Source organism: Muscardinus avellanarius (genome assembly GCF_963383645.1).
Source record: "Muscardinus avellanarius genome assembly, chromosome: 2".
In the NCBI taxonomy this organism is placed as follows: domain Eukaryota; kingdom Metazoa; phylum Chordata; class Mammalia; order Rodentia; family Gliridae; genus Muscardinus; species Muscardinus avellanarius.
This window is the reverse complement of record NC_137787.1, coordinates 38,008,715-38,033,808: the sequence shown is the minus strand read 5'-3', so window position 1 is coordinate 38,033,808 and position 25,094 is coordinate 38,008,715. Positions and strand designations below refer to the sequence as shown.

At 38.8% G+C, this 25,094-nt stretch overlaps 1 protein-coding gene across 2 annotated transcripts in view; it reads left to right on the top strand.

The window, feature by feature from the left end:
* Window positions 1–25,094, top strand: part of SPATS2L (spermatogenesis associated serine rich 2 like) — a gene marked incomplete at both ends in the record, with an annotated part of 85,892 nt that overhangs the window by 50,678 nt on the left and 10,120 nt on the right. For both annotated transcript variants that reach the window (XM_080720010.1, XM_080720009.1), the window contains 2 exons: window positions 506–641; window positions 17,932–17,990. In XM_080720010.1, coding sequence (XP_080576136.1) covers window positions 506–641; window positions 17,932–17,990 — 195 coding nt within the window. The remainder of the gene's footprint in view (window positions 1–505; window positions 642–17,931; window positions 17,991–25,094) is intronic.

Sequence of the window (25,094 nt, the reverse complement as noted above, 5' to 3'; positions counted from 1 at the left end):
GGCCTGGCTCAGGACCGATGGGGCAGCAGCCAGCATACCTGGCACCGGCATTCCATCCTCCCCCTAGCTCATTTGTACTTCTCCCAATCCCTGTGTCATTTTCCTCTTCCAAAAGCCCTGCTGGCTTTTAACCACACACAGCCGCATTTATAGAGAGAGCCAGCAGCACAAATGGCCTTTAGATTCTAAGATACTTATGATAGAACATAATCAGAGCCTGTTTCTGAGGAGCAGAGGGAACAAGCATACCCCACCTGGCATGGCCATAGATCTGACTGGTGAAACAGCAATCTCAAGAGCTGAGCAAACCATGCACTCTGGGCTATAAATGTCCTCTTCAAAGGACTTTTTTGTTTCCCCATTGAAAACCAAAAGATGAATCTCTAGTTTTGGTGGACTGGCTGCTTTATTTCATTGTTTAGACCACAAATAAAGAATAAAGTGTTGAGGCTAACTTTTTTTTTTCTTTTTTTTTTCTTTTTTTTTTTCTTGACATCAATTTTAGGCCCAAATATTGAGAAATCAGTGAAGGATTTGCAACGGTGCACTGTTTCTCTAACTAGATATCGCGTCATGATCAAGGAAGAAGTGGATAGTTCTGTTAAGAAGATCAAAGCGGCCTTTGCTGAATTACACAACTGGTGAGTCTTTCGACCTAGGAGCTATAAATCTATGGTGTATGAACTGTTCCTATAGTTTGTAAAAGGATCAGATGGAGAACATTGTTTATTTAATACATAAACTTCACAGAATAATGTTCTAGCAGATTTTTTTTTAGAGCTCTGCAGGAAGAAACATATATCTTGGGAATAAAAATGAAGAGAAAGTACTTGACTAAAAGGAAACCTGGTATATATAAATCACTGGAGCTCAAAGTTGGCCCAAAAGAATATGAAGGGTATAGAGTAAGACCTCAGCAAAGAATAAAACCTTAAAAAATAATATTACTGACAGATCCCGGGAAGGCTAATAACATGAATGCTACTTAGAAAGCAAAATGTTTCCAGTATTATTATTAATATAAAATAAGAAAGCCCCCTTAGCAAAAAGAAACATCTTCTATAGGCTTAGTGATAATCTCCTGTTCTTGGGTATCTTTAAGACTATGATTATGAAATAGTGTACAAATAAAGTTTGGGTCTTGCCCTGCCCTGCCTTGCAACCAATTTTGATGGAAGACATTTCTTTGAGCCTTGTATAATGCTCAAATCCACAAGTAGAATGAAATTTCTGTTAATATAGATTTATATTACCAGTAAAAAAAAATGTTCCCAGTGTATCATTTGGGACTCTAATTTTCAAGGGAAAGAGACTGGAGTCACAGAGACAAAAGAGAAAAAAGAGAAGAGAATTGACTGGCTGGCTGGTGTATATGAATATTTCAAGATGATTCCTTCAGGCAATTCCTATGGTTTTTATACCCAAGTTATACTATCAGGACTCTGTTTCTCTATCTCTCTCTCTCCTTTCCTTTCTTCCTCCTTCTCTCCCTGTTTCTGTTCATTTTTCCTTCTACTCTTTTCTATCTCAGTGTCTCCCACAATTCTTGACTTCATTCTTTAGACATACCTCTTCATGTGGTGGTGAAGATACACCCCATCAATAGCTCTAGATTTACATAACTGTTGGCCCCTGGGATCTGAGAAAGGGTTTTATTTCCAACTGTTTTGGCAAAAATCCAAGGACTAATTCCCATTTGCTGGATTGTGCCACCTGTCTGTCTCTAGACCTATCACTGTGGCAAGAAGGAGAGTCTTCCTGCTAGCCAGGTCAGAGTCCTGTGCTTACCACAGAGTTAGCAGTGCAGCAGTCCCCATACCTCAGCCCCATGGACTGACAGTTGAAGAGCCATGATTCTCCAGAGGAAAACCGAGTTTCTTGTATCAAAAGAAAGAAAAATACTGTAAAAGAAAGAAAATATATATCCACAATGCCTAGGCTCTCTTGTTTCCTGAATATATTCAGCTTCCCATGATGCTACAGTTTGATCACATCTTTTGCATATTTTTCCTTTTTCAGCCCTTGCTTCGACACTGATGTGCTTTTTAGTAGAAACTGTGGAGTTGTGTAAAACTAAGGATTAAGCTTCACACTAACTGAATCTAAAATTCATGAATTTTAAACCATCTGCTACATATAATATAAGATCCTAAGGGTGCAAAAGACACCAATGACTTGAGAGAAAACTATCCTCAGTCACCAGTCAGACTCTCACATGCCCCTCAGCAGAGGAATCCTTTACCCCTACCCAGTCTTGGCCTCTGAACCTTACTCGACCCCTTCCATCTTGGAGAGATTAATGCTCATCTCATGGTTCAGAGCAGCTCCAAGAGCCTATTTGAGTACCTGGAGAAGGTAAAGATGCTATACTAATGAAGGTGGGGATTATTATTGTTATTTTATAGTTATATAACTTTTCTAATCTATCTTTAAGTAAGTTTCTCTAGTACTTATACCCAGTTTCCAGGCCTCTTCAGTAGGTCTAGATTCAGCAGACTTTATTAGAAAGGGCCATCTAGAAAATTTCTTAAGTATTACTGACTTGTGGTCTCTGTGTGACCACTCAGCTCTGCTGCTGTGGCTGAAAGTTGCCAGAGACGATGCAGAAAGGCCATGAGCCACTTGATCTCATGGGGGTCACAGTTTGCCAGCCCCTGTCTAGAAGCAAGAGCTAGCTGCTTGGAGAAGCATTCTCTGTCCTATTGATTTGTGTGGCATTTTGGAGTAAGCCCCCTTTTTTTTTTTTTTTTTGCGGGTTTGGGAATGGAATCCAGGGGCATTCAACCTCCGAGCTACACCCCTGCCCTATTTTTTATTCTTTATTTTGAAACAGGGTCTCACTGAGTTGCAAAGGGCCTCACTACGTAGCTGAGACTGTCCATGAACCACGATCCTCCTGTCTCAGCCTCCCAAATGCTGGGATTACAAGTATGCACCGCCACTTCTGGCTCATCCTCAGCACATGCTTAAGTTTTATTTTGAGACAGCGTTTCACTAAGTTGTCCAGGCTAGACTTGAACCTGTGATCCTCCTGCCCCTGCCTCCCAGGATGACAGGCCTTCACTTTGTAGAGCAAATAGTCTCTGTATGCGGTTGCTATAAAAAGAGTAAACACCAAGCACTTGTTTTTTTTATCTAAACCATAATAAAAATGATCCCACAATAATTGCATACATGTTCACTTAAAAATAAATCACAGTACTTTTTTAAATCAACAATTTACATGCACTTCTGCCAAGTGGAAAACTTTGCCTCTGCTCCAAATAATCCCACAGCCCAGCCTACATGATGACGTATTTGAACAAAGCCTCTGTCTTGTTTTCTAAGGGGGAAGAAAGGATGAATTTTAGGAACTGTAGTGCTCTTGAAAAAGATCAGGTCTCAGAACTAAAGAAGGCAACCTAGAAGTTTTTGAAAGAGAAGTTCTCCTATAGATGTGAAATCACACAGTCTAGGCATTAGAGAACCATAAATATAGCACCACCTATTTAAGTACAGTGGTAATCTCAGGATTACATCAGGAGTGTGTAGATCTAGGCCTGGGATAGGTCATCTGGATTTCCAGAGAGAGCTCAAGCTGAGGACAGATGTGTTCACAGTAACATGGCAGGTACATCCCATTTTCAGATTCCCGCCCCCTCCTTTGTTTGGGCAACCCAGTTCTCAAAACCCCAAACATTCATTAGACATTAAGTGTCTTTTAAAAACAAGCAGAAACCCTTAGGTAAGAAATTCAAAATAATCACTTTGCTACCAAAGTGCCAGCTTGGTGACATGAGTCCTGATAGACTAAATTTCACAAAAAATACTGCTGGAATTCCTGAGAATGACGATTTCAAGAAGCCAGGAGAAAGCAGTTATTTGCACATCCTCCGTGCCAAGTGAGCACACATCAGGGTAAAATGAGCTGAATGCTTATCCTTCCCAGTCGGGCTGTGAAGAATGCTTACTTGTTCAATACAGTTATACAAGAAAACCATTAAGTAGCTGAGATATAAAATCCAAGTTGGCATTCAAGCAGGACAGTTATACAGGGCTAAAATGACCAGAACATGGCATATTCTCATTTTCCCAGAAGGTACTAGGGACTCATGAGGTTCACAAGGGTGACACAGTGCTCTCACAGTACATCTGAACAGAAAATAAATTTGGCAACAGGAGCCTGAAAAGTCACATCAGGAACTAACATGAAACAGCTGGTTACTTTCTGTACTGTTGGCCTCCTACCACAACTGGAAAATATTCATCCTTTGGAATCAGATTTGCCAGATTTAATTGCTCTGTGTGCAAACTAGTCTAGCTTCTCATCACAAATGTGTATGTGTATGTGTGTCCAAGTTGATTGTGAAGGCCAAAAATGAGCAATAAAACATTAAATTAAAAAACATCGAGGAAGGATAATAATACTTGATATCTCTACCATATGCTGAGGGAGAAAGTATTCCAAATTAGACCTGTAAAAATTCTGTTAGGTGCTATTGTCAATTTAACATCTAATTAAGAGTTCTCTTAAAGAAAATGGAAGCTGGTCATGAGCCAAGGGGGTAGAGTGCATGCCAGGGGTGGAGAAGGAGAGGGGAAATGGGGTCCCAGAGGATGAGGGATGGACAAGCTACCGTTTTAAGCTGCTTTGCTTTCATAGAGGAAAAGGAAATCGGTCAAAGCACATGTGTTGTAGAGAGGAGTAAAAAATGTTCCTATACCTTGTGTTTATTTTTTCTTGAAGTGATGCCAGGTCTGGCCCAGACAAAATTTGGAAGTAGGTCAGGAGTCCCAGCTTCCCCCACCCTCTGCCCTTGCCCAATCCCCATGGTCCTTTCCTTCTTCACAGAGGAGGGGGTGAGCTTCCTGCGGCCCCCTACAGGCCAGGGCTCCTCACTCCAGCACCTGTCTCAGTACAGGAACTGTAATGCTGTGTGCCTCTTTTTTTTTTCCACCATTGAAACTCATTTGTATTATTTAACTGATGACCTCATCTTTTTGATGATGATGTGTCCTGCCTTTGAACATGACATGTGTGCATGTTAACAAATGCTCTATTGAGACTCCCTTCCCCAGCCAAAAGAATAATTCTTAAAGTGAGAATTTCAGGCTGAAGGAATAGCTATTTTGAGATAAGTTTGTCTTCAACTAATACTCCTCAAATCCTTCTCATCTGCTAGTGAAGCCCTGTTGGTAGCCAGGCAAAACCATGCACACCTTATCAGGGGGTGGATAGGATTGGCTTCATGCACAGGCCAGATACCCTCTCTGTGATATTTTATATATTGTGTCTTTTTCTAGGCTCTGAGTTTGAGAAGGACTCCCACACAGGAATTTGCCAGCGGGGCTGTTATGTTTGAGAACAGCCTAGGTGGCAGTCGGTTCCACATTCCCACCTTGCTGCTTTTCGGATTCCCAAATAGTCTAAAATTATCAGAGCATATGTCCTTAGAGCCACTTTAGTTTGAATCCAAATAAGACCATTTTCCTCACCTTTGAAGATTTGTCATGCAACACAATTCTTGTCTTGGTTAGTCCACCCACATGCACATTCTCCAAACTTTTAACTGCTTTTTTATGACACCTGGATTTCCATGTAATCCTAACAGCCTGGACTTTATGTACCCTTTGAATTTTTATTTGTTCTCTTTGTGAATAACTTCACATTAAAGATGATACCTATAAATTAATATTTAGTTGTTGCCATACCAAAGAATAAGTATAAACTATAATTAAAAACTCAGAGCTTTATGATCATCTCTTGCCAAGATCTCATCCCAGACAAATTGATTTCAGTGATACTTGGAATAGGTTTGTTCATTTTAAATTGAGGTGATTCTCTTGTGCATCTGTGGTTGAAACTGACAGGTTGAAAGTCCCACAAAAGTAATATATCTGGGGCCAAAGCAGTAGTTCTCAACTGAGTGAATTTGCCTCCCAGAAGATAGGTGGTCTGGCAGTATTTTAATTCTCAAAACTGCAAGGATAGAGAGTGCTCTTGGCTTCTAGTAGGTAGAGACCCAAGGATGCTGCTAACCAGCCTAGAATGCACTAGACAGCCCCACTCCTCCTTACCCCCTTCCTCCCATTCTCCCATAACAGAAGAACCATCTGGCCCACCATGTCAACAGCACTGAGAATGGCTAGGCCAGGTGCTGCCACATATTCTACAGTAATTCTTTGAACAAACAGACTCCTCCCTTTACAACAACTCTGAATGTATGTCTACCCCTCAGCTGCCCTCTGAGGCCACCACTGTCAGTAACTTGTACCCTCCCCCCAACAATACCAGGATGCCTTTTTTTTTAAATCAGTATAGTAGGAAAATATTTTTTCCATACTGCCTGAAACATAAACCTTCTAGCTACATGTTTTAAAGGTCAAATTACATTTCTGCCTCATTGAGATCAGAGAAACAATTATGTTGTAGTGTAGAAAATTGAGGGCTTTGCTTTTTTGTCTGTTTTTCATTATAGAATTCAGCTCTGTCCTTAGAAGAAAATGAAAAAATTAAGAACTGAAGGTTATAGCTAATGATAGTCACTTTCATTAGCCATTCTGTCTCTACCTGAGTCTTCTCATTTTGCAGTAAAACCAAGTATCACAGTGGGAACCAGGATTAGGATGGAGATCTGAGGCATGTAAAGATAAATAGAGCAGGGAACTGTTCCATTATGTGTCTGTTTGGAGTTATTATTCTTCTTTGGCTTCAGCCAGGCAGCAGTATTACTTGATGTTCCTGGGCATACGTGGCACATGTCCAGCTACTCTCCTTCCAGTGACACGCTCAGGTGCTCCAGCCCTTGTGCTGTTTACACTGGATGAAACAGAAGGTCCTTTTGCTTAGCTTATGGTGTGGCTGGCTGAACAAATACTTTCTGGCCATTGAATCACCCTGTCTTTATTCAAAGCAGTGGAATTATGGACATTATATACTTTAGTAGAAAAGTATAGCAAAGACATATTAGATGAAAGGAGCCCTAGAATTAGCTCTGTGTCAAAAACCAGGTGCTATGCCAACAAGCAGACTCGACTTGTGAGCTCATTTGCATGAAGGATGCTGATATAAGCATAAAGAATGAGTAGAAATTCCATTGTAAAACCAAAGTGGACCAAATGGTGAGCATTCCTCATGTGCACACTGGAAGCAAGAGTATCTGGAGCAGTATAGTTCTACAGTCATAAAGGGAGACTTCTCCCTGTGCCTTTCATTGAGGTGTGTTTATAATGGAGTAACGAGTAGAAGTGATGCTAGGAGTCTTTGCAGCCACTTTGCACTGTTATACAATAATTTTACAGTGTCTCTGGTTCCTTATTTAATTATCAGGAATGTGTTAAACACCAGTAGATTTTCCTGCTAAATTTACCTAGACTAAACATGTAATGAGCACAAAAATCAAGAGTTTGTATTGTTTTTAATTTTTTAAAGAAATTTAATAGAAGTTCTCCATGCCCTTTGCTCTGGAGATGAATGCAATATCCTCATTGATCAAAACCTGTACAAACAAGACTTTCTGACTGATCCCTTTCTTTCTTATCCAATGGTTTTTCTAAGTGCCCACCTGCTTGTGACTTAGACAAAGAAAGCACTGTACAAAGGAAATTAAACTTCTCCCTTCTCCCTGTTCCCAATATCCATGTAATGTGGGACTATTAAAAAAGCACAGTGTGGGGACGAGCATGCACTCGCAAAGGATACCGAGAGACAATAATAGAAGAGGCAAATACATATATTTACGCCTCAGGAGAGCCATATGGATGTTTTTTGTTGCTGTCTAGCTGACAAATTACTCAGAATGGCTCCTTTTCCTCACTTCACACCAGTCCAATAAACAGAAATCAGCTCCAGGATATATTGTGAAAAGGGCAAATACTGTATCACATGGAGGAACTCAAGGTTCCTGTGACTTTGTGACTAAGGCCAGTCCCGGTGGTACTGTGTATTTCGAATCTTGCCTCATTTGTGAATGAATATGTGTCATTCTAAATAGGTATAGCTCACTCTTTGGAGGTGAAAGCTTCTCTTTTCTTATTTTCTTTCCTCCCTGAGAGGTTTTTTTTTTTTTTTTTCTGCACATTAAATGTCTCCCTTGGGCCACTACGAGGACTGAATGAATCCGTTGGCATGAAGGAAGAGCAGGTTGATAAATACAAAAAATACCAAACTGGCCTTTTCAGTTTAGGTCCAGTCCCAGGAAACCAGCATAAATAGCACTTCATATTAATAACCTTCCTGAGCCGTGTGTGTAGATTACCTCCATACATTATGTCAGCTGCAAGCTTGGCACTGGAAATCCACAGTCTTCTTTGCAGAATAACAGACCCACAATAAGAGCTAAAGACAAGAAGTGGATTCTGATTTCAGCTTGAAATCTGAATGATTTTCAAATCTCTCTAGTAAATGAAGCCTACCAATCAACCAGCATGGTACCATGCCTCTGAAAAGGAATTGTTAGTTTTTATCATAGAATGAAAGTTTAAGAAGGAATTAAGCAAATTGTTTTATCTACAAATTCCAATTTATAGAGTACCATAGTATGATCTTTTTGAAAATTTGTAATATAATTCATTTTCACTGAGATAAATAAGATGAATTTTTCTTGGGTATTAATGCAAATATCAAATACATTATTACATTTAAAGGGGAACTATTCTAGATTACAGTTTAGAGCTTATTTCTACTTATTTGACTGGCACAGGGTAAGACTAAGGAATTGTTTTGGACAGTTTGTCAGCTAAGACAGCAACAAATCATATAGCAAGGCTGCTCATGAAGTCAATATAATAGAAATCCTTATACGTACACTACATTATTCTTTCAATGACTATAAACTCTTGATTCTTACTAGGCCATATTCTAATAAAAGTCACATTTTACAAGGTTTATTAGCCACTTAGTTATGAGGCGTGAGGTGTAAAGTTAGACAGAATAGGATTTAAATTTCATCTCCACACATTCCAGCTCTGAAGACAGTTGAGTTTTTCTAACATCTACTCAGCTACAAAGCAGGGGTAACAGCTATCACTTTGGGAGGGTTTTGTGAGAATTTTTTTTTTTTTTTGGTGATACTGGGGTTCCTGGAAGTCCTTCCACCTCCAGGCTATACTCCCAGACCTACTTTATATTTTTATTTAGAAACAGGGTCTCTTAAACCAGCGGGGCTGGCTTCGAACCTGCACAGTCCTCCTGTCTCTGCCTCCCAAGCACGGGGATTACCAGCGTGTGCCACCACGCCCGGCTTGTGAGAATTTATATGGAAGGTAATGCACTTGTTAGATCATTCTAGAAAATGACTAGCCTGGCCCATCATAGATGCTCAATTAAGGTTGGTTCTCTTCCCTTCTGGAATAGGATTTAGGAGGTTTCTGTAGACAAGATGTCCTCCAGCTTCCTATGTGTTTAGTATGCAATGGATTCCAGCTATGAGACATGGATGTCTCATCACAACTTTTACTGTTCATTGCATGAGGAAGAGAGAAGTGAGGCCAAGGGCCCCTGCCTTTGAACAGTCATGGTTGTCACCAAAGCAGCACTCCTTTACCTTAATATACCACCAACCCTCTTTCTTCCCCTTTCTGCATTCATCCGCTAGGAAGGTGGATGAACATGTGCCAAGCCTGTACTTCTCAACCTTCAGTGCGCACTGCCACCATCAGAGCCCCTTTCCCAAAGATGCCCCCAAATCTGCATTTAACGAGTTCACTGAGTATAAATTCAAGTGATCTGAGCACCACACCTGAAGAGAGACTGTAGAAATACTGACACATAAAGACAACCTTTAGCTGTCTTTTTTTTTATGGTGCTATGGATTGAACTCAGAGGCATTCTACCTCCAAGCTATATCCCAGCCATATTTTATTCTTTATTTTTGAAACAGGGTCTCACTAAGTTGCAGAGGGCATCACAAATTGCTGAGGCTGGTCTCGAACCTGCAATCCTCCTATATCAGCCTCCCAAGTACTGGGATTATAAGCATGAACCACCACACTCAGCTCAACTCTTTGCATTAAGAAACCCAAGGCTGCTGGGCGTGGTGGCGCACACTTGTAATCCCAGTACTTGGGAGGCTGAGACAGGAGGATTGTGCAAGTTCAAAGCCAGCCTCAGCTACTTAGTGAGGCCCTCAGCAACTTAGTGAGATCCTGTTTCCAAATAAAATAGAAAATAGGTCTGGGAGTGTAACCTGAAGGTAGAAAGCTTCTGGATTCCATCCCCAGCACCACTCACACAAAAAAAGCCCCAAGGCCTAGGGAGCCCATTCATAGACAAACCATGTCACACTATATGGCAAGTGCTATAATGGAGCTACTGGCTGGTGGTAAGGAAATCCACCCTGCTGGCTGGCTAAGAGAGGGCCCATCACAGAGGTAGCATTTGACCCTGAAGGAAGACTAAAAATTGCAAGATGAAGAAAGGCAAAAGAAGATTTCATAAAGAAGAAACAAAAGAGGGAGCCAGAGCATGAAGAAATATGTTCTGGGGAGACGAAATTGCCTGAGCCTCATGCCATTAATTAATTTTAAGCACATTCCTTTTATAATAGATAAGTAATTCATAAATTAGATATGTGAACTATAACTACTCTTTGTACCCAAGATATTTGTGTTTAACAACCATGATGGCTTCTGCATTGAAACCTTTCCCCAACACCACCAATTTTTCCCAGAAACTATTTTTAAAAGGAAATATAACACAGCTTTCAGAGTTATTGGCTCTATATTTATGTGTGAGATAGAAGGATTTTGCCTTATTTTTATTGTTTGTATGTTTGTTTGGGGGGATTTTATGTATATATGGTGCTGGGAATTGAACTTAGGGGCATTCTACCTCTGAGCTATACTCCCAGACTGATTTTATTTTTTACTTGGGAACTAGGTCTTGCTAAGTAGCTGAAAGCCTCACTAAATAACTTAAGCTGGCTTCAAACCTGCAATCCTATCTCAAAATGTGCCTTATTTTATTTTGAATTTTTCTTTGATCCTCATTTCTATATTAACCATTTTAGTTAGCATATAAAATGAATTTAAAATGTGACAAAGATTATTAACTCAGTTCTTTAAATGGTGTCCTGTGTTATAAGACAGTTAACATCTACAAATAGAGTAGTTTGCTTCATTTTCCCATAGTCATAGCTTTAAAAGGGGCTGGGGGATACGCCACATCTTTATAGAAACAGAAATACAGCTATTTCCCTGAATAGTGAACTCCATAGAAAGGATAAAACTAAGTAGCTAGCAAAGATAAATTATATTATTTAAGCAAAGTCATATGTAAAATTCTAAATAAGGTGCATAAGGAATACAGACTGTTAAGCTGAGCATTTGGTGTCATGGGATTTATAGGCTTAAGAGATTTTGCAACATTTTGTCATTTTAAATTTTCCAAAGAGAAATAGAAGCCCTTTTTTAAAAAAATTAATAGTGTTCTTTTTGAAAAACTCCAGAATCTTCTATGTTAGAAGTTAGTGCTTACATTAAATTTCTATGCTTCTGTTTTCAGAAATGTACCTCAAACAGTATAATGAACCATTAACTATGGTTTTAAATAATTAAATGATTCCAACATAAAAATGTACATACTAAGACATTAACACATTGTATTACAGCTGATGAAAGAAGTAGAAATAAACTGGGCACAGCCTGATTGGTAAATTGTGTGGTTGACAGAGGTACATCCACTTTTTTTTATATGTTGAGCACAATTCATGCTTGGAGGCACTAATTTATCAGCTACTCATGATTAGTAGACAACTTTTCAAAGGGTTCTGTCTCAACCTCAGTCTACACATTATAGACAAGTATGTTGGTTGTGTATGTTTACCATATAACACTGAGGAATTCAGAAAACCCTTCGCAAGATCAATTTGTCATCATTTTTGCATTCAGAAAAGGAGAATCCTATTGTTTTTCCAGTTACAAAAAGAATTCAAGTTGTTGTCAAACCTAAGTGAAAAAATGTACAGGGTAGAAGATAACAGAACCAGGAATCCTGGAAATGTTGGAAAAAATAAATTAATGTAACCAGTTGCTTGATAATGATGATGTCAGGGTGAAATCAGCACAGTGAAAGTGGAGAGAAGGGTAAGGGAAAAGTTCCTCTCCTGGAGTAGACTTCAGTGGACAGAATGAGTAACCAGTATACAGGATGTAAGAAGTAGACAGGATGGACAGGGCCCGATGGAAAAAGGAAGGATTGGTGGCATGCAAGAGCATGGGTGCCATTTGCAGCTAGAGCCACCAGTCCTGCTGACCCTGTGAATACAGAAGCACACACAATCTTGCTGCATTTGTGGCTTTTACGCAAAGAAAGAAGCTTTCTTGGCACTGCAGTGGTTGAAAAATGGGTGTGTTTAAACCCCTGACTAGTTTTTCCCTAGGTTCAAGAATGTTTGGAATACTTGAGCAGCTAGACTGGAAATGATACCCCTGGGAGCAGTACATTATGCATTCAAATGTATAGAGGAAGTTTTCCTGCTCTCCACCTGCTAGACAAAATCTCCTCACCCAGGGAATGCCCATGAGTCCCTACACTCTTGGGCAGGACAGCACCACTTTCTGCAGCACTAGCTAGTGACTGGCAAATGAAACCCCTCAGCTCGAGGCCTTTCTAGCAGCAGCTGGGCATGGCTGGGATGTCAGAGCCCAGGCAACACCGTAGGTCTTGCTCCTATGCAGTAATAAAGAGCAGAGCCCAGAGTGGGGGGAGTGTTTTTATATTACTCTTTCCTCTTTAGCGAAAGAAATGAAATGTCTTTATCCCAAGAAGCCTGGCTTTAGGGCATATTGCTCATTCACATGCTTTTTGCTATTTGTTAGAGGCCAGAAATGGGTGAGACATCAAATAATAATCATGAGCGTCCCTTCTCCCAAATACTTTCACCTTCTCCTCTGTAATGGTGCTAAGGAGACAGGTTATTCTACCACCTGCCTATCTTTCTAGACCCTTGCTAGCCTCTCACTCCTCCCTGGTCCTCCCTGCCTGCTTTGTCCACTTGACTGGCAGTGAGTTAAGGAAGCTTCAGCTAAAACGGTTTATCCACAAAGAAGGTCCAGAAGCAAAATTGCCTGGGATCAGATGGTCCCCGGCAATTTCTCTCTCTCCAGTTCCCTGAGGCAGATGCATCAGAGGTGGCTTGGTTTTAACTCTTTAACATCTAACTCTGGCTGCTGTTATAAAACTGATTTCTTTAAATTCCCTTTGAATTTTTGCTTTCATTCTTCAGTATCCACCAGCATTTTCTTATCAATCATGATGGCTCTGTGGATGCCTCTTTATTCTAGATCTTTATTTTTTAGGAATACTAGGCTCGACAAGGCTCCCCCAAGCTTCCAAAAAAGCACTTGTGTTACTCAGTGTCTTAGTCTCTAGATTTAAAGATGAGTCTTTCAGGGAGCAGAAAATCATAAATCTATTGCTACTAAAGAGCCTTTCTGATTCTTTTTATTACTGTTATTATTAGTTCCCTATAGAAAGGAATCAAGAAAGTGGAAACATTTTTACAAAATGACACTATCTCTGTGATTAACTATATAATAAACCATAAAGTCTTTGCCATGGTAATCTCCTCCTTACACCTTATTGCTTTGATAATAAAAGCTTTTTTATGGCAACAGAATAAAGTTTTACTATCCAAGCAGTTTAGATAAGAGAAGATGTGGTTTGGGAAGGATAAAGGGCATGCCTGGAACATGTGGGGTCAGCGTGGGTTCTATGTGTGCTCTGTTTATGTACAAGATGTTTGAGGCATCCTAAGTATAAACCAATTAAAGCATTCTGTATTTGTGTCAAGCTGAGAGGACCACTTTTGAAAAGCAAAAACATTCAGCACTTAGAAATTCAGATTAGTGGGGAAAGCACACATTTAAACAATTAAACCTCCCAGATTTGCAAACAGAATCATCAACTACCTGTTTTGATTCTAAGCCAAACCCTATGTGTTTGGTGAATATCATTACACTTTTATTCATAAGCTTATGTCTTAAGTAATTAGATTCTGTCCATGACCAAAATCATACATATATTTGCATAAACATGATATATATGCAAGTACCACAGTGTACGCGTTAAGAAGTTTTTTCATCTTTACACCACAGAATAATGAATATGTTGTCTCCCCTTACATTCATCACCATCAAGCAAATTTTGTTAGGCGGCCCATAAGAGTTTGAGGTCATAAAGTTAAATAGGAGTTTTAAAAACTCAGGGCTTTCTGGGGAGTGGTGAGTTGGCCCGGGCTACCCTCCCCCCTCATGCCATTTTGGCATGGGGCTGTAACTATTTTCTGCATTTCTATTTTTTTGTATTTCTATCTTTTTAATAAACTTCTTTAAATCTTCAAAAAAAACCTCAGGGCTTTCTGATAAAGTGATGACTAAGCAAAGACGTGGAGGAAGATCAGGTGGAGAGGGGAGGATGAGGAGGAGAACCATGTTTGAGACTGAGAGAAAGGTATGTGCCAAGGCCCTGTGGCAAGGAGGCAGGCTGTCAGAAAGCTTAGGTGAGATCATTCCAGTAAGACACTCGCTTTACCAATGTGCCTAGACTGCAGGTGGGATTCAAAAAGTGCTGGTGACTATTGGCTCTCCTTTGGGGGCAGCCGAGGACTGATACATAACAGGAGTATCTCGAAAGCAAGTATATGGCCTTCTTACTGCCCCATTTGGAACGTGGTCGGTGACACTGCCTGTGAATCTACTGTGACTCATCAACCCTGATGTCATTTCTCTTGGGGGAGGGGTCCCTCCTCCCACCACATCTGATAACTCCACACCAGGTTCTGCCAGATGCCCTGGGTGTTCAGCAGGTATCTCTGTCCTGGGACCTCTAAGAAGCCTCAGTAGCACTGGTGCTGATGAAATCACTCACCATGTTGGGTGTGGTACTGGGCTTTGTGAACACTGGGAAGATGTAGGAATGTTCTTTCCTCTTTGACTCTCTTTTAAATCTGGGGCTTACCTTGAGTGTCAGGCAGCTCGCAAGAGGGTGGCCTGGCCTGTGCTGCCTAATCAACCACATCCACTTCCCACATTTATTCTTCCCCTCCACAGCCCTGAAACCTTGAGAGCAAAACCCAAGGAACAATCAGGTTCTATGCAGTGAAATTCTTGGGGGAGGATCAGGTCTTTTCTACATCAGGCTGGCCTCTGATCTTGGGGTGCTTCCGTTCAGCAGAGCAGGGCCCTGATTCGGCAGGGATCTGTGGCTGACCTTTATACACATGAGCTTTGAATACAGTGCTTGAATTACTAAGATACCTGAGGATGATCTTCCTTTGTTGAAATACATAGAGGCATGCACACGTTTGATGCCAGCTTCACAGGTTTTTTTTGTTGTTGTTATCATGTTCCCAAGTGTGCCATTAAGCAGATTAACAACTTATTGTGTAAACCTTTATTCCCCCTGTTACTAGCCCAGAAGGTCTGAATTAACCATCGTATGAATATCTGGGTGTGTTTAGTATGTGTTAGACCTGGGCATATGTATTATACCCCAAATGCCCATTTTATAAACTCTCTGGCCACAAAATTATGTAACAAATTTAATAAACAAAACCTTTCTTAAACTAAAATGAAAGTACCTTCTCTAAGAAGATTGTAAAAAATAAAACATATTTGCCTCTATTATAGCTGCATGTGTGAACACAACAGAGACACTAAGTACACCTTATAATCATAGGAGCACAAATCCTATTGACTCAGCACATCAGTACATTTAGTTGCCAAATATGTGCTGATTTTGTGTATGGACAGACTTTGGAAAGAACACCAAGAAATTTGTAACATTGGAGACTTCCAAGAAAGGGAACCAAAGAGGCTTAAAATATATATATATATATGGGCTAAAGACTTCCTTCACACCATACACTATTCAGTGTTTTTCATTTTTTCATATTTAAACACATTGACATCATACCTATGTAATGTCAATAAATAAGGTACAGGTGTCCTAATATACTGGTTACACAAAAGTGATAATATCCTGTGACCTTAAGCCATGTGCGTCACAGGGGTGCCGATGCAGTCTAAGGTTGTTGTATGAGGCTCTGAGCCCAGGCCATTCACTGCACACACTAATTCTTTCCACTAGGATTTCCGGGTTGGAAAGAGCTAAGCTCCTTGGCACACAGTTGTCATTATCCAAGCCTTTGAATATACTTCTGGTTGAGGATCCCCAAACTGCTACAAATATATCCAAGAAACCACTTCTTACCTTGACAAATACTGCAAAAATCTTAGGAAGAAATAAATTTTTAACATGATAACTTTGAGAAGTGTATCTAGTAGAGAAAAACAAAGTACATCAGATGAAATAATCTGAGTAGTTATGGGGAAGGTAACTGCACTGCTGCATTGAAGCACACTAAATAGGAGTTCATAATTAAAACTACACAAATAATCTAAAAATCTCATTGGTCTTTGGAGAATGTTAAGGAACTAATTATTATTTTTGAAAACTGCTAAAAAGAGTGTATCAAACAATTATTCTATAACCAAGTAGCTGGTAAAGAAGAGTTTCTATTATAGAAGGATTCCAGTAAGTAAATGAGGGAGTGATAGAGCTTAAATATTGCCATTTTTCAAACCCTGTTGATCTAGGCAATGACCCAATGGATTCTAATAACATAAAAAAGAGAAATGTCCTTTGTATTTGTGATAAATTTATGAATAGCGACTCAGGTTTGTGTGGGTATTTTTAGGAGGAATACTTTATGTTGTATAATTCCATCAGCACATACAGAAAGATGACACAAAATATCTGAAAAATATCAAGCCTAAATCTATTTCACCAAGAAATTATAGGAAATACAAAAATAATAGGTTAAATAATACCATAGAGATATAATTAGCAACAGTTAGACCTTGGTCAACTCTTCAGACAACCTGATTTCTTTTAATAAATTGCAAAGTCAATGAGAAAACAAATAAGAGGGTACCTGTAGATTAAAACACACTTCAGAGAAAACCAATTGCTGTGAACAGGTTTTATTTAGAGCCTGGTTTAAACAAACTTAACAAATTATGGGACAATTGGGAAAATTTGAATATTATATATACATTTTCCAACATTAAATTATTGTTACTATTTTAGGCTATATAGTTACACTGTGGTTGTGATCCCCAAAAATCCTTGTCTGTACAAACACACACATTTGATGTTTGTGTGTGTATGTATGAATGTATGTATGTATATGTATAAAACTTTGCATCCAAAATGAAAAAAAGAGCATCTGACATATATACTAGTATAGACATAAAAATCTGTGAAGGGATATAGAAGGAATTTGTAATGAGCTGCTGCTTTGGGGAGGGGAATTAAAACTGGGGTGAGAGAGAAACAAACTTGCACAGATAATTACTTTGTACAGGTAATAGCTTCTCAAAGAACTAACCAAGAAATAAATGCAATATAATGGGAAGAAGTTCATTAGAAACTTGACATGCTTATTTAAGAGAATGAGAGAAGTGTAAACCCATACTGTAGAGCATATTTGTCAAAGTATGTCCCAGAACTGTGTGCATCGAAACTGGGCCCACCACATTCCCTTTCAGCCAGAGCCTCAGTGAATGGAGCTCTGAGACACTTGAGAACTAGGGTCCTTGATAATCAAGTGGCAGCATTTCAAATACTTATTATATTGTTTGGGGACTTTGAAACGTATAGGGCAAAAATATACCCAAATTTAAATTCAAAGCAACACAATTCTGAAAGTCGGAAAGACATTTTTTAGATGTGTTGACATGATTTAATCAGCAGATGTCACTGTGTAATCCTTGGGAGCATCCCTTCCATGTTGCCTTGGTTTTGGAGAGACATTGCTGCTGGCATTGTAGCATAGAAATATTTATGGTAATTTTGTATTTTGTTTAGTGAAAATCATTTCTTTACTACCATTACTAATTAAAGGTTTATCTGTGATTAAGCATTCTTCTGTTTTTGTTTTTCTGTAGCATCATTGACAAAGAAGTTTCATTAATGGCAGAAATGGATAAAGTTAAAGAAGAAGCCAGTAAGTAGACATATGGTTGTTTGATCAGGTGCCTCCCAACCAGAAGCAATTCATAGGTCAGACTGACAGTGGTACTCAGTTCTGAGAAGGCTCCTAAAATTTACACTGAAACTCTGGCCCATTTAACCGAAAGCAATTTGTAACCTTAGGCAAGTCATTTATGCCCTGGAAGCCTCAGTTTTGTCATCTGTCAAAAAGAGCCTTTGCAGCACCCTCATAGTGTGAGTGCACAGCAAAATACTCAGGAAATAATAGGTGTCTGCTGAGTATTTTAAAGTTTAAGGATACTTCTGTGCACATAAAGAACTTACATTTACTTGGGTTAAAGATGATGGTGAATTTAGTATTAATTTTTAAGATATCCATTTTTAAGGCTTTACAACTTACTCATCTTGCTATATTATTTACAGTCATTTTAATTTGCTCCTTTTAGGTTGAGTTAACTCAGGTTTATCAAATTAAATTTCCCTAAAATCCCCCTCAACATTTTGAATTATATATATAGTTTAATATACTCATATATTATATATCTTATAAATATATACTAGATACATATTTATGTATTTAATATATCTAATTTTTTTCAACCACTTCAAATATCTACCAAGACAAACCCACAAACCTAACAAGAAAAATAACCCTAAGCTTTTTAGGAACTTGTATAAGATTAATAATTCAAATTTAGAAATGTTCAAAATGAGGTTTTCCTAAAACACTCTAATTCTGTTTGCAAATTTCGTCAAAGATGCTGACACCTGCCAACTTAAAACCACAAAAGAAAATCAATTCCATGTTTAAAATTGAAATCACAAGTTAGATTGCCTAATGTACCAAATTCTCTATTTAAATGATAAGCATACTCAAATTATCTTTTTTTGTAATATTTTTTATTGGTGCACTATATTCATACATGATAATGGTATAAAGAAAATACTTTTGTAGACATACATGCACACATCACCCAGGTAGCCCCTCCCCAATCCCCTCCCCGTTCCCTCCCCATCCCTCCTTCCCATGCTTGGCTTAGTGGTTGACATCTAGTTTTTATAGCAATTTATCCAATATTAACGATGATAATCTCACATAACAGTTTCATTTGTCTGATACCAAGCTTTTGATGACTTAAAGATAACATTTCAATATTTCTTTTTGCTTTCTTTCTTACCAGAGAATATTTTTTCTTTTTTTTTTTTTTAGGTGAAACTATCATACATTTATTTATTTATTTTTCAGAAAAAATCTATCCTGATATGGAATATGGACTCTAGATACCCAAAACTATCTTGAAAAAGAACAAAGCTAGAAGATGTATATTTCCTGATTTCAAACCATATAAAGCTACAATAATTGAAATAGTGTAGTACTGTTCTAAGGGCAGATATATAAACCATTGGAGTTAAATAAAAGCCTAGAGATACATTCTTCCATATATTGTCAAGTTATTTTTGACAAGGTTTCCACGAACATTTGGTGGAGGAAATAATAATCTTTTAATTAAATATTGTTGAAAAATGATAATTACTTGATAAAGAATAAAATTGGACCCTTACATAACACCATATACAAATATTAACTCAAAATAGATAATAGACCTAAATATAAATCTTAAGACTATAAACTTTTAGAAGAAAATCTGGGTCATAAAACCTCACAACATTGAAATTGGCAGTGATTTCTTGGATATGATTTCAATGGCACAGGCAACAGAAGGGTATACAAACTCCCTAAAAAATAAAAAAAAATATTGTATATCCAAAGACAATGTAAACAAAGTTAAAAGTTACTGATAGAATGGGATAAAATATTTCCAAATGCTGTATCTGAAGGTATATTAATATTCCAACTAGAAATCTTAAAAATTAGCAACAATAAAGGCAAATAATACAATTTAGAGATAGGTGAAAGACTAACATAAATAATGAATCTCCACAGGTAACCAATCTTAGTTGTCTGTTGGATGGAAAATCTTGTTTCTCTGGTTCTGGTGTGTGTTACCTATTTCTTCTTTGTAGTTAATCTCTTTGAGTTTTTCTCTAGTGCTGGTTTTGAAGACATAAATTCCTTCAGTTTCTGTTTGTCATGGAAGCTTCTTATTTCTCCATCTAATTTGATAGAAAGTTTTGCCGGGTAGGAAATTTTTGGCTGGAAGTTGTTTTCTTTCAGAGTTTGGAATATGTTACTCCAAGCCCTTCTGGCTCTCATGACTTGGTTTGGGAAGTCTGGAGTGATTCTAATTGGTTTGCCTCTGAATGTCACTTGGCCCTTTGTTTTTGTTGCCTTTAAGATTCTCTTCTTGGCTTCCACATTGGTCATTTTGACAATTATGTGGCGTGGGGATCCTCTTCTCTGATCCTGTCTAAAGGGAGTTCTATAAGTTTCCTGGACCTGTGCATCGACCTCTTGTTCTATGTTTGGAAAATTTTCTGCTATTACTTCCTTGAAGAGATTGTTGATCCCTTTGGTTTCACCTTCTTTTCCCTCCTCTATTCCAATTATTCTTAGGTTAGCTCTCTTAAAATGGGCCCATATTGCCGGGCGTTGTGGCGCACGCTTGTAATCCCCGTACTTGGGAGGCAGAGACAGGAGGATCGCGCAGGTTCGAAGCCAGCCGCACATGCTGGCTTAGGAGACCCTGTTTCCAAATAAAAAATGCAAAAATAGGTCTGGGAGTATAGCACAGAGGTAGAAGGGCTTCCAGGAACCCCAGTACCACCAAGAAAAAAAAAATGGGCCCATATTTTTTCAATGTCAGATTCCTGCTGTTGGATATTTTTTTCTAAATTAGAAACTATGCGTTCATTTTTTGAATGATCATCTTCTAAGAGCGAGATTCTATTCTCCAGGTGGTCTAATCGGTTGTTTGTACTTTGAATTGAGGCCTTTACTTCATTAATTGCATCCTTTATCTCTTTTTAGCTCTCTCTGAATTCTTTTCGAAATACCTCTATTATTTCTACAGTTGGTTTCCTGATATGATCTTCTAGATATCTCTGAATTTCTGTTTTATCAGGTTCTGATGTTGTGGGGTTGTGGGCATTCATTGCTCCATTGTTATTCCTCTTTACCATGATTTAGGAAGTTTGTGCCTTCTCTGGGTTCTTACCTTCGGTCACTACGACTTCACTTAAGGTGCTCTGGATCTCGAGTCTGTGGTATCTCAGTCCCCACTACTCCTTTACTGGGTTGTATCACAGAGTCTCAGACCCTGGGAGTCAATCGAGGCTGCTTTAGTCCATGGGGGGTGCCAGGTTGGGTGTTCTCCTATGGTGTGATATCTCTGCCACTGCCACTCCCCCACTGGGACAAGTCCCTGGGAGTGCAGTACTGGGATTTCTCCTCTAGGGGCCGCAATTTGACTCACTGTTGATGAGTGCACTGATGGAGCTGTTGCTGCTGCCTGTGGCAATATGGCGCCGCTGCCACGCCCTCGGCCATGAGGCTGGTGTATTTCTTTTCTGTTTTTGAGCTCCGCTCTGATTCCCTGCAGGGTGTGCTGAGCCCATCCTCTGGGAGCTTTAGATGCTCCCTGCGCTGAGAAATCTGCCGAATTCCTCCCGGCTGATCCGCAGCGGCTCACCTCAGCTCGCTGTCCGCCACTCCTCTGTGGAGCCTGGTGGGCTTTTGAGTGCGTTGGTCTGGTGCTGTCCAGTGATGTCACCGCTGCCACCGGCAGTAAAGCACTGCTGCGGAGTTCTCGGCCGTGAGGCCGGCGTATCGCCTCTGTGGCTCTGAGCTCCGTTCTGAGTCCCCCTCCTCTCTGGGGCCTGGTACTGCAAGGAAAGATGGCACCCGCCACTCCACGCCGCGGCTCCGGCCGCAGCACTGCGGTCTGGTTTCTTTCTGGTGTCTCGTTTTTCTAGCCCTCTTTTTCTCTGTTCCTTTTAATTACATTTTTTGTTTCTCTGCTGATGGTGTTTTCTGGCTATGAAAGGCGCTGATTTTGTGGTAATAGAGATTGGTTGTTAGCGGGGCTCGTAAGCCCCGCTTTTCTCCGTCGCCATCTTCCTGGCAGTCTCTCAAATTATCTTGATTGTTACAAAACTTTTCCTAAATTTAACATAAAATTTTACATTATGAGTTTGATTTATTTTATTTTCTCTGCTTATGTTTAAATCTTACTGAGCAGCAGGGTGAGTTTACTGTCTTCCACTGGCTGAGGTTCGTGGGGTGGGAATTCCAGTGGAGATAAGAGTACTCAGGAAGATTCAAACTCAAGACTCAAATGGACAAGTTGAGCCCTGTCTTCTTGAATCCAGTCCTCTATGTTAATGGGACCCCCTAAAACTATATTTTTCAGCTGGGATTTAGTTTTACAGTTCTTTTTTCCTATATATTTAAAATTTTTTGTCCTTATCCAAATTTTTTCTTATGAATTTGGTAAATGATGGTCTGTAAATCACACCAGGCTCGGTACAAGTCCCTTTTCCTTTGACTTCAATGTCTTTCTTGTCATAAAATGAAAGATCATGGTGGCTCACACCTTAATCCTAGTATTTGGAATGAGGATCACAGGCTCAAGAACAGCTTCAGCAAGTAGTGAGACTCTCATCAACCTAGTAAGAACCTGTTTCAAAATTAAAAAAAAAAAAGTTTGGAGGTGTAGCTTGAAGGTAGAATGCCCCTGAGGTCAATTTGGAGAATATCTCTCTCTTTCTCTCTCCCTCTCTCTCTCTCTCTCTCTCTCTCTCTCTCTCTCTCTCTCTCTCACACACACACACACACACACACACACACACACACACGCGTGCGCGCGCGCGCAAAAAAAATCAGACCAGATTCTTCATTCTTTTTATATTTCTTTTTTGTGGCCTTGGCCATAATTCACTTATTATTTTATTGAAAACAGCTATTAATATTTTATTATACAATTTTCTTAATTTTAAGCAACACTTTAGATCTAAAATACAGCAAATTTTAGCAAATGAAACTAATGTGATCACAAGTGAAGCTGTGGGATATTTAGGTAGTTTCATAATCCTGATTGTGAAATTATTTTAGTTCTTATGAATTTTTTTATCTCTTGAATAAAAGTGAATTGTACACATTACTTTGGATTTTCTGTTTCTTAGGTATATCTCATTTCAATTTCACATCCTAATGATAAAAATGCTAACAACACAACACATAGAAAGTCACTAGTAATCACTTTCTCAGAAGTTCACAAAAGACCTCTGGGTTCACATACTCATTCTTCCTTCTTGGGATAATAATGTTAGGCATCAAGACCTGTGGAATATGAATCATCTATGGGGAACATCCCTGTTTTTAAAACATCTTCAGTTAACATTTACTGTGTACTTCCTTGCACGCTGAGCACTCTTGGAGAGCGGGATAAACAACAAACATAAATGTAGAGTTTGTACTCACTGAACAGCTAGCTGAAACTTCTGGATTACTTAGCAGCGTTCACCTAACTTCAGTAATGGTACAGCAGAGCTTGGTTTTAGAACTTCTGGGAGCTCTGAACAAGCCAGTGTGAGGCTGACAAAATTGCATCCAAATCCAACCTGCACCCAATTACTGGCTTTGTGACCTTTAACCATTTTGTTAACTTCTTAAAGTCTGGAGCTCCTTATCAGAGTAGAGGGAATAAAACTAGTTTCTATCTCAAATAGTTATTGTAAAGATAAAAATGAGAAAAAAGCACGCCATATACTTAGCACAGTGTATGATACTATATGTGTATAAAAAGGCAAAAGTTCTTAGTTCTGGCTGGTACATAGGTCAATCCAGGGCCTCATATTAGAGTCACATATGGAGGTCTGAGGGATTATGCCACACTCTTCATGTAGCATGCCTATGCCAACCATCTGTCTTCTCCACAGGTAGAAGGAACCATTGAATCAAATACACCCATAGAATTATGTACAAAACTTTCTTTACAGCCACCATCTTGAACTTACTTATCTTTGATTTCCTGAGTATGTTTTACATTTTTCATTTTCTGTACCTAGTATAAACCATGTTTCCTGAAAAAAAACATCATTAGCTCCTGGATCCCTTGTGGCACCTAACACAATGCTGAAAAGACTGTCAGTTTTTCAAAAATATTTGTTAAATGAAGTATTACAATCAACTTAGTGGGATCCAATATTAATGAACACTAACTAGGGTGATTGCAAAAAAGGAAGCATGGAAAGGAGGTATATACTAAATTATATCTGACTTTGTCAATAATATTTATAATTAGCATTTTGACTATACTCTGCTAAACATTTCACAAATGTTATTCCACGTAATTGTGTAGTAACCCCACAGGGTGAGTACAGTTATTAAATTTTACAGTTGAAAAAAACTAAGCATGTTGTAGTGCTAGGGGTCTCAAACTTCATCCACCCAGAGAGCTGGAGGTCCACACAGGCATGTTCTTGGAATGTAAAGTTTACTAGAGATATGGGGAGAAAACATTATTTTGTATTAACAGGGACAGATATATTATGAAGGAAAAATACAAGATTCACAAGAATTTTTAAGGAATGAAAAGGATTTCTGAGAATCTTTATGCTTGAAAAGTCACTTCTGCTCTGACACTTAGGCCACAGGATTCTGGGCACACACCTGCTGACAGGTGTTATTGGAGAGGCCTTAAGATTTTCCATGGTTTGAGTAATATGAGCCAAGCTTCCAATGTGTTCCAACAACTTGAAGGAATTTATAAATCCTATTGAGAATATGGATTTCAGCATACCATCTACTGTTTATAAAAATGCATAAAAATATTAAGTCCTGCATGCATTGAAAACCTAAGCTGTATAAAACTGTCTCCTACATATTTCTAAAAGGATGGTTCTTTCAAAACATACTTATTATTCTATTTTAAATTATAAGATCAATGCATCCTAAGATCTGATTCATTTTTGCTTTTGCTTTTTGTTTCTGTGATTGATGTGTTTGAGGTGAAAATGTTTATCCCTAAAGAATATTGGCTTTAGATCTCAACTTTTAAGATTTTTTTCATAATGAAAGGCTTTGAAATGTTAATGAGACTATATGTAAAACTATCCCAACACTTGCTGATGCAAAGTATTCATTTTCATGCACATTTGCATGAGTTTCAACTCAGAATTTATTGGTGATCTTGCACCTGCATTCCCATTTTAGGGC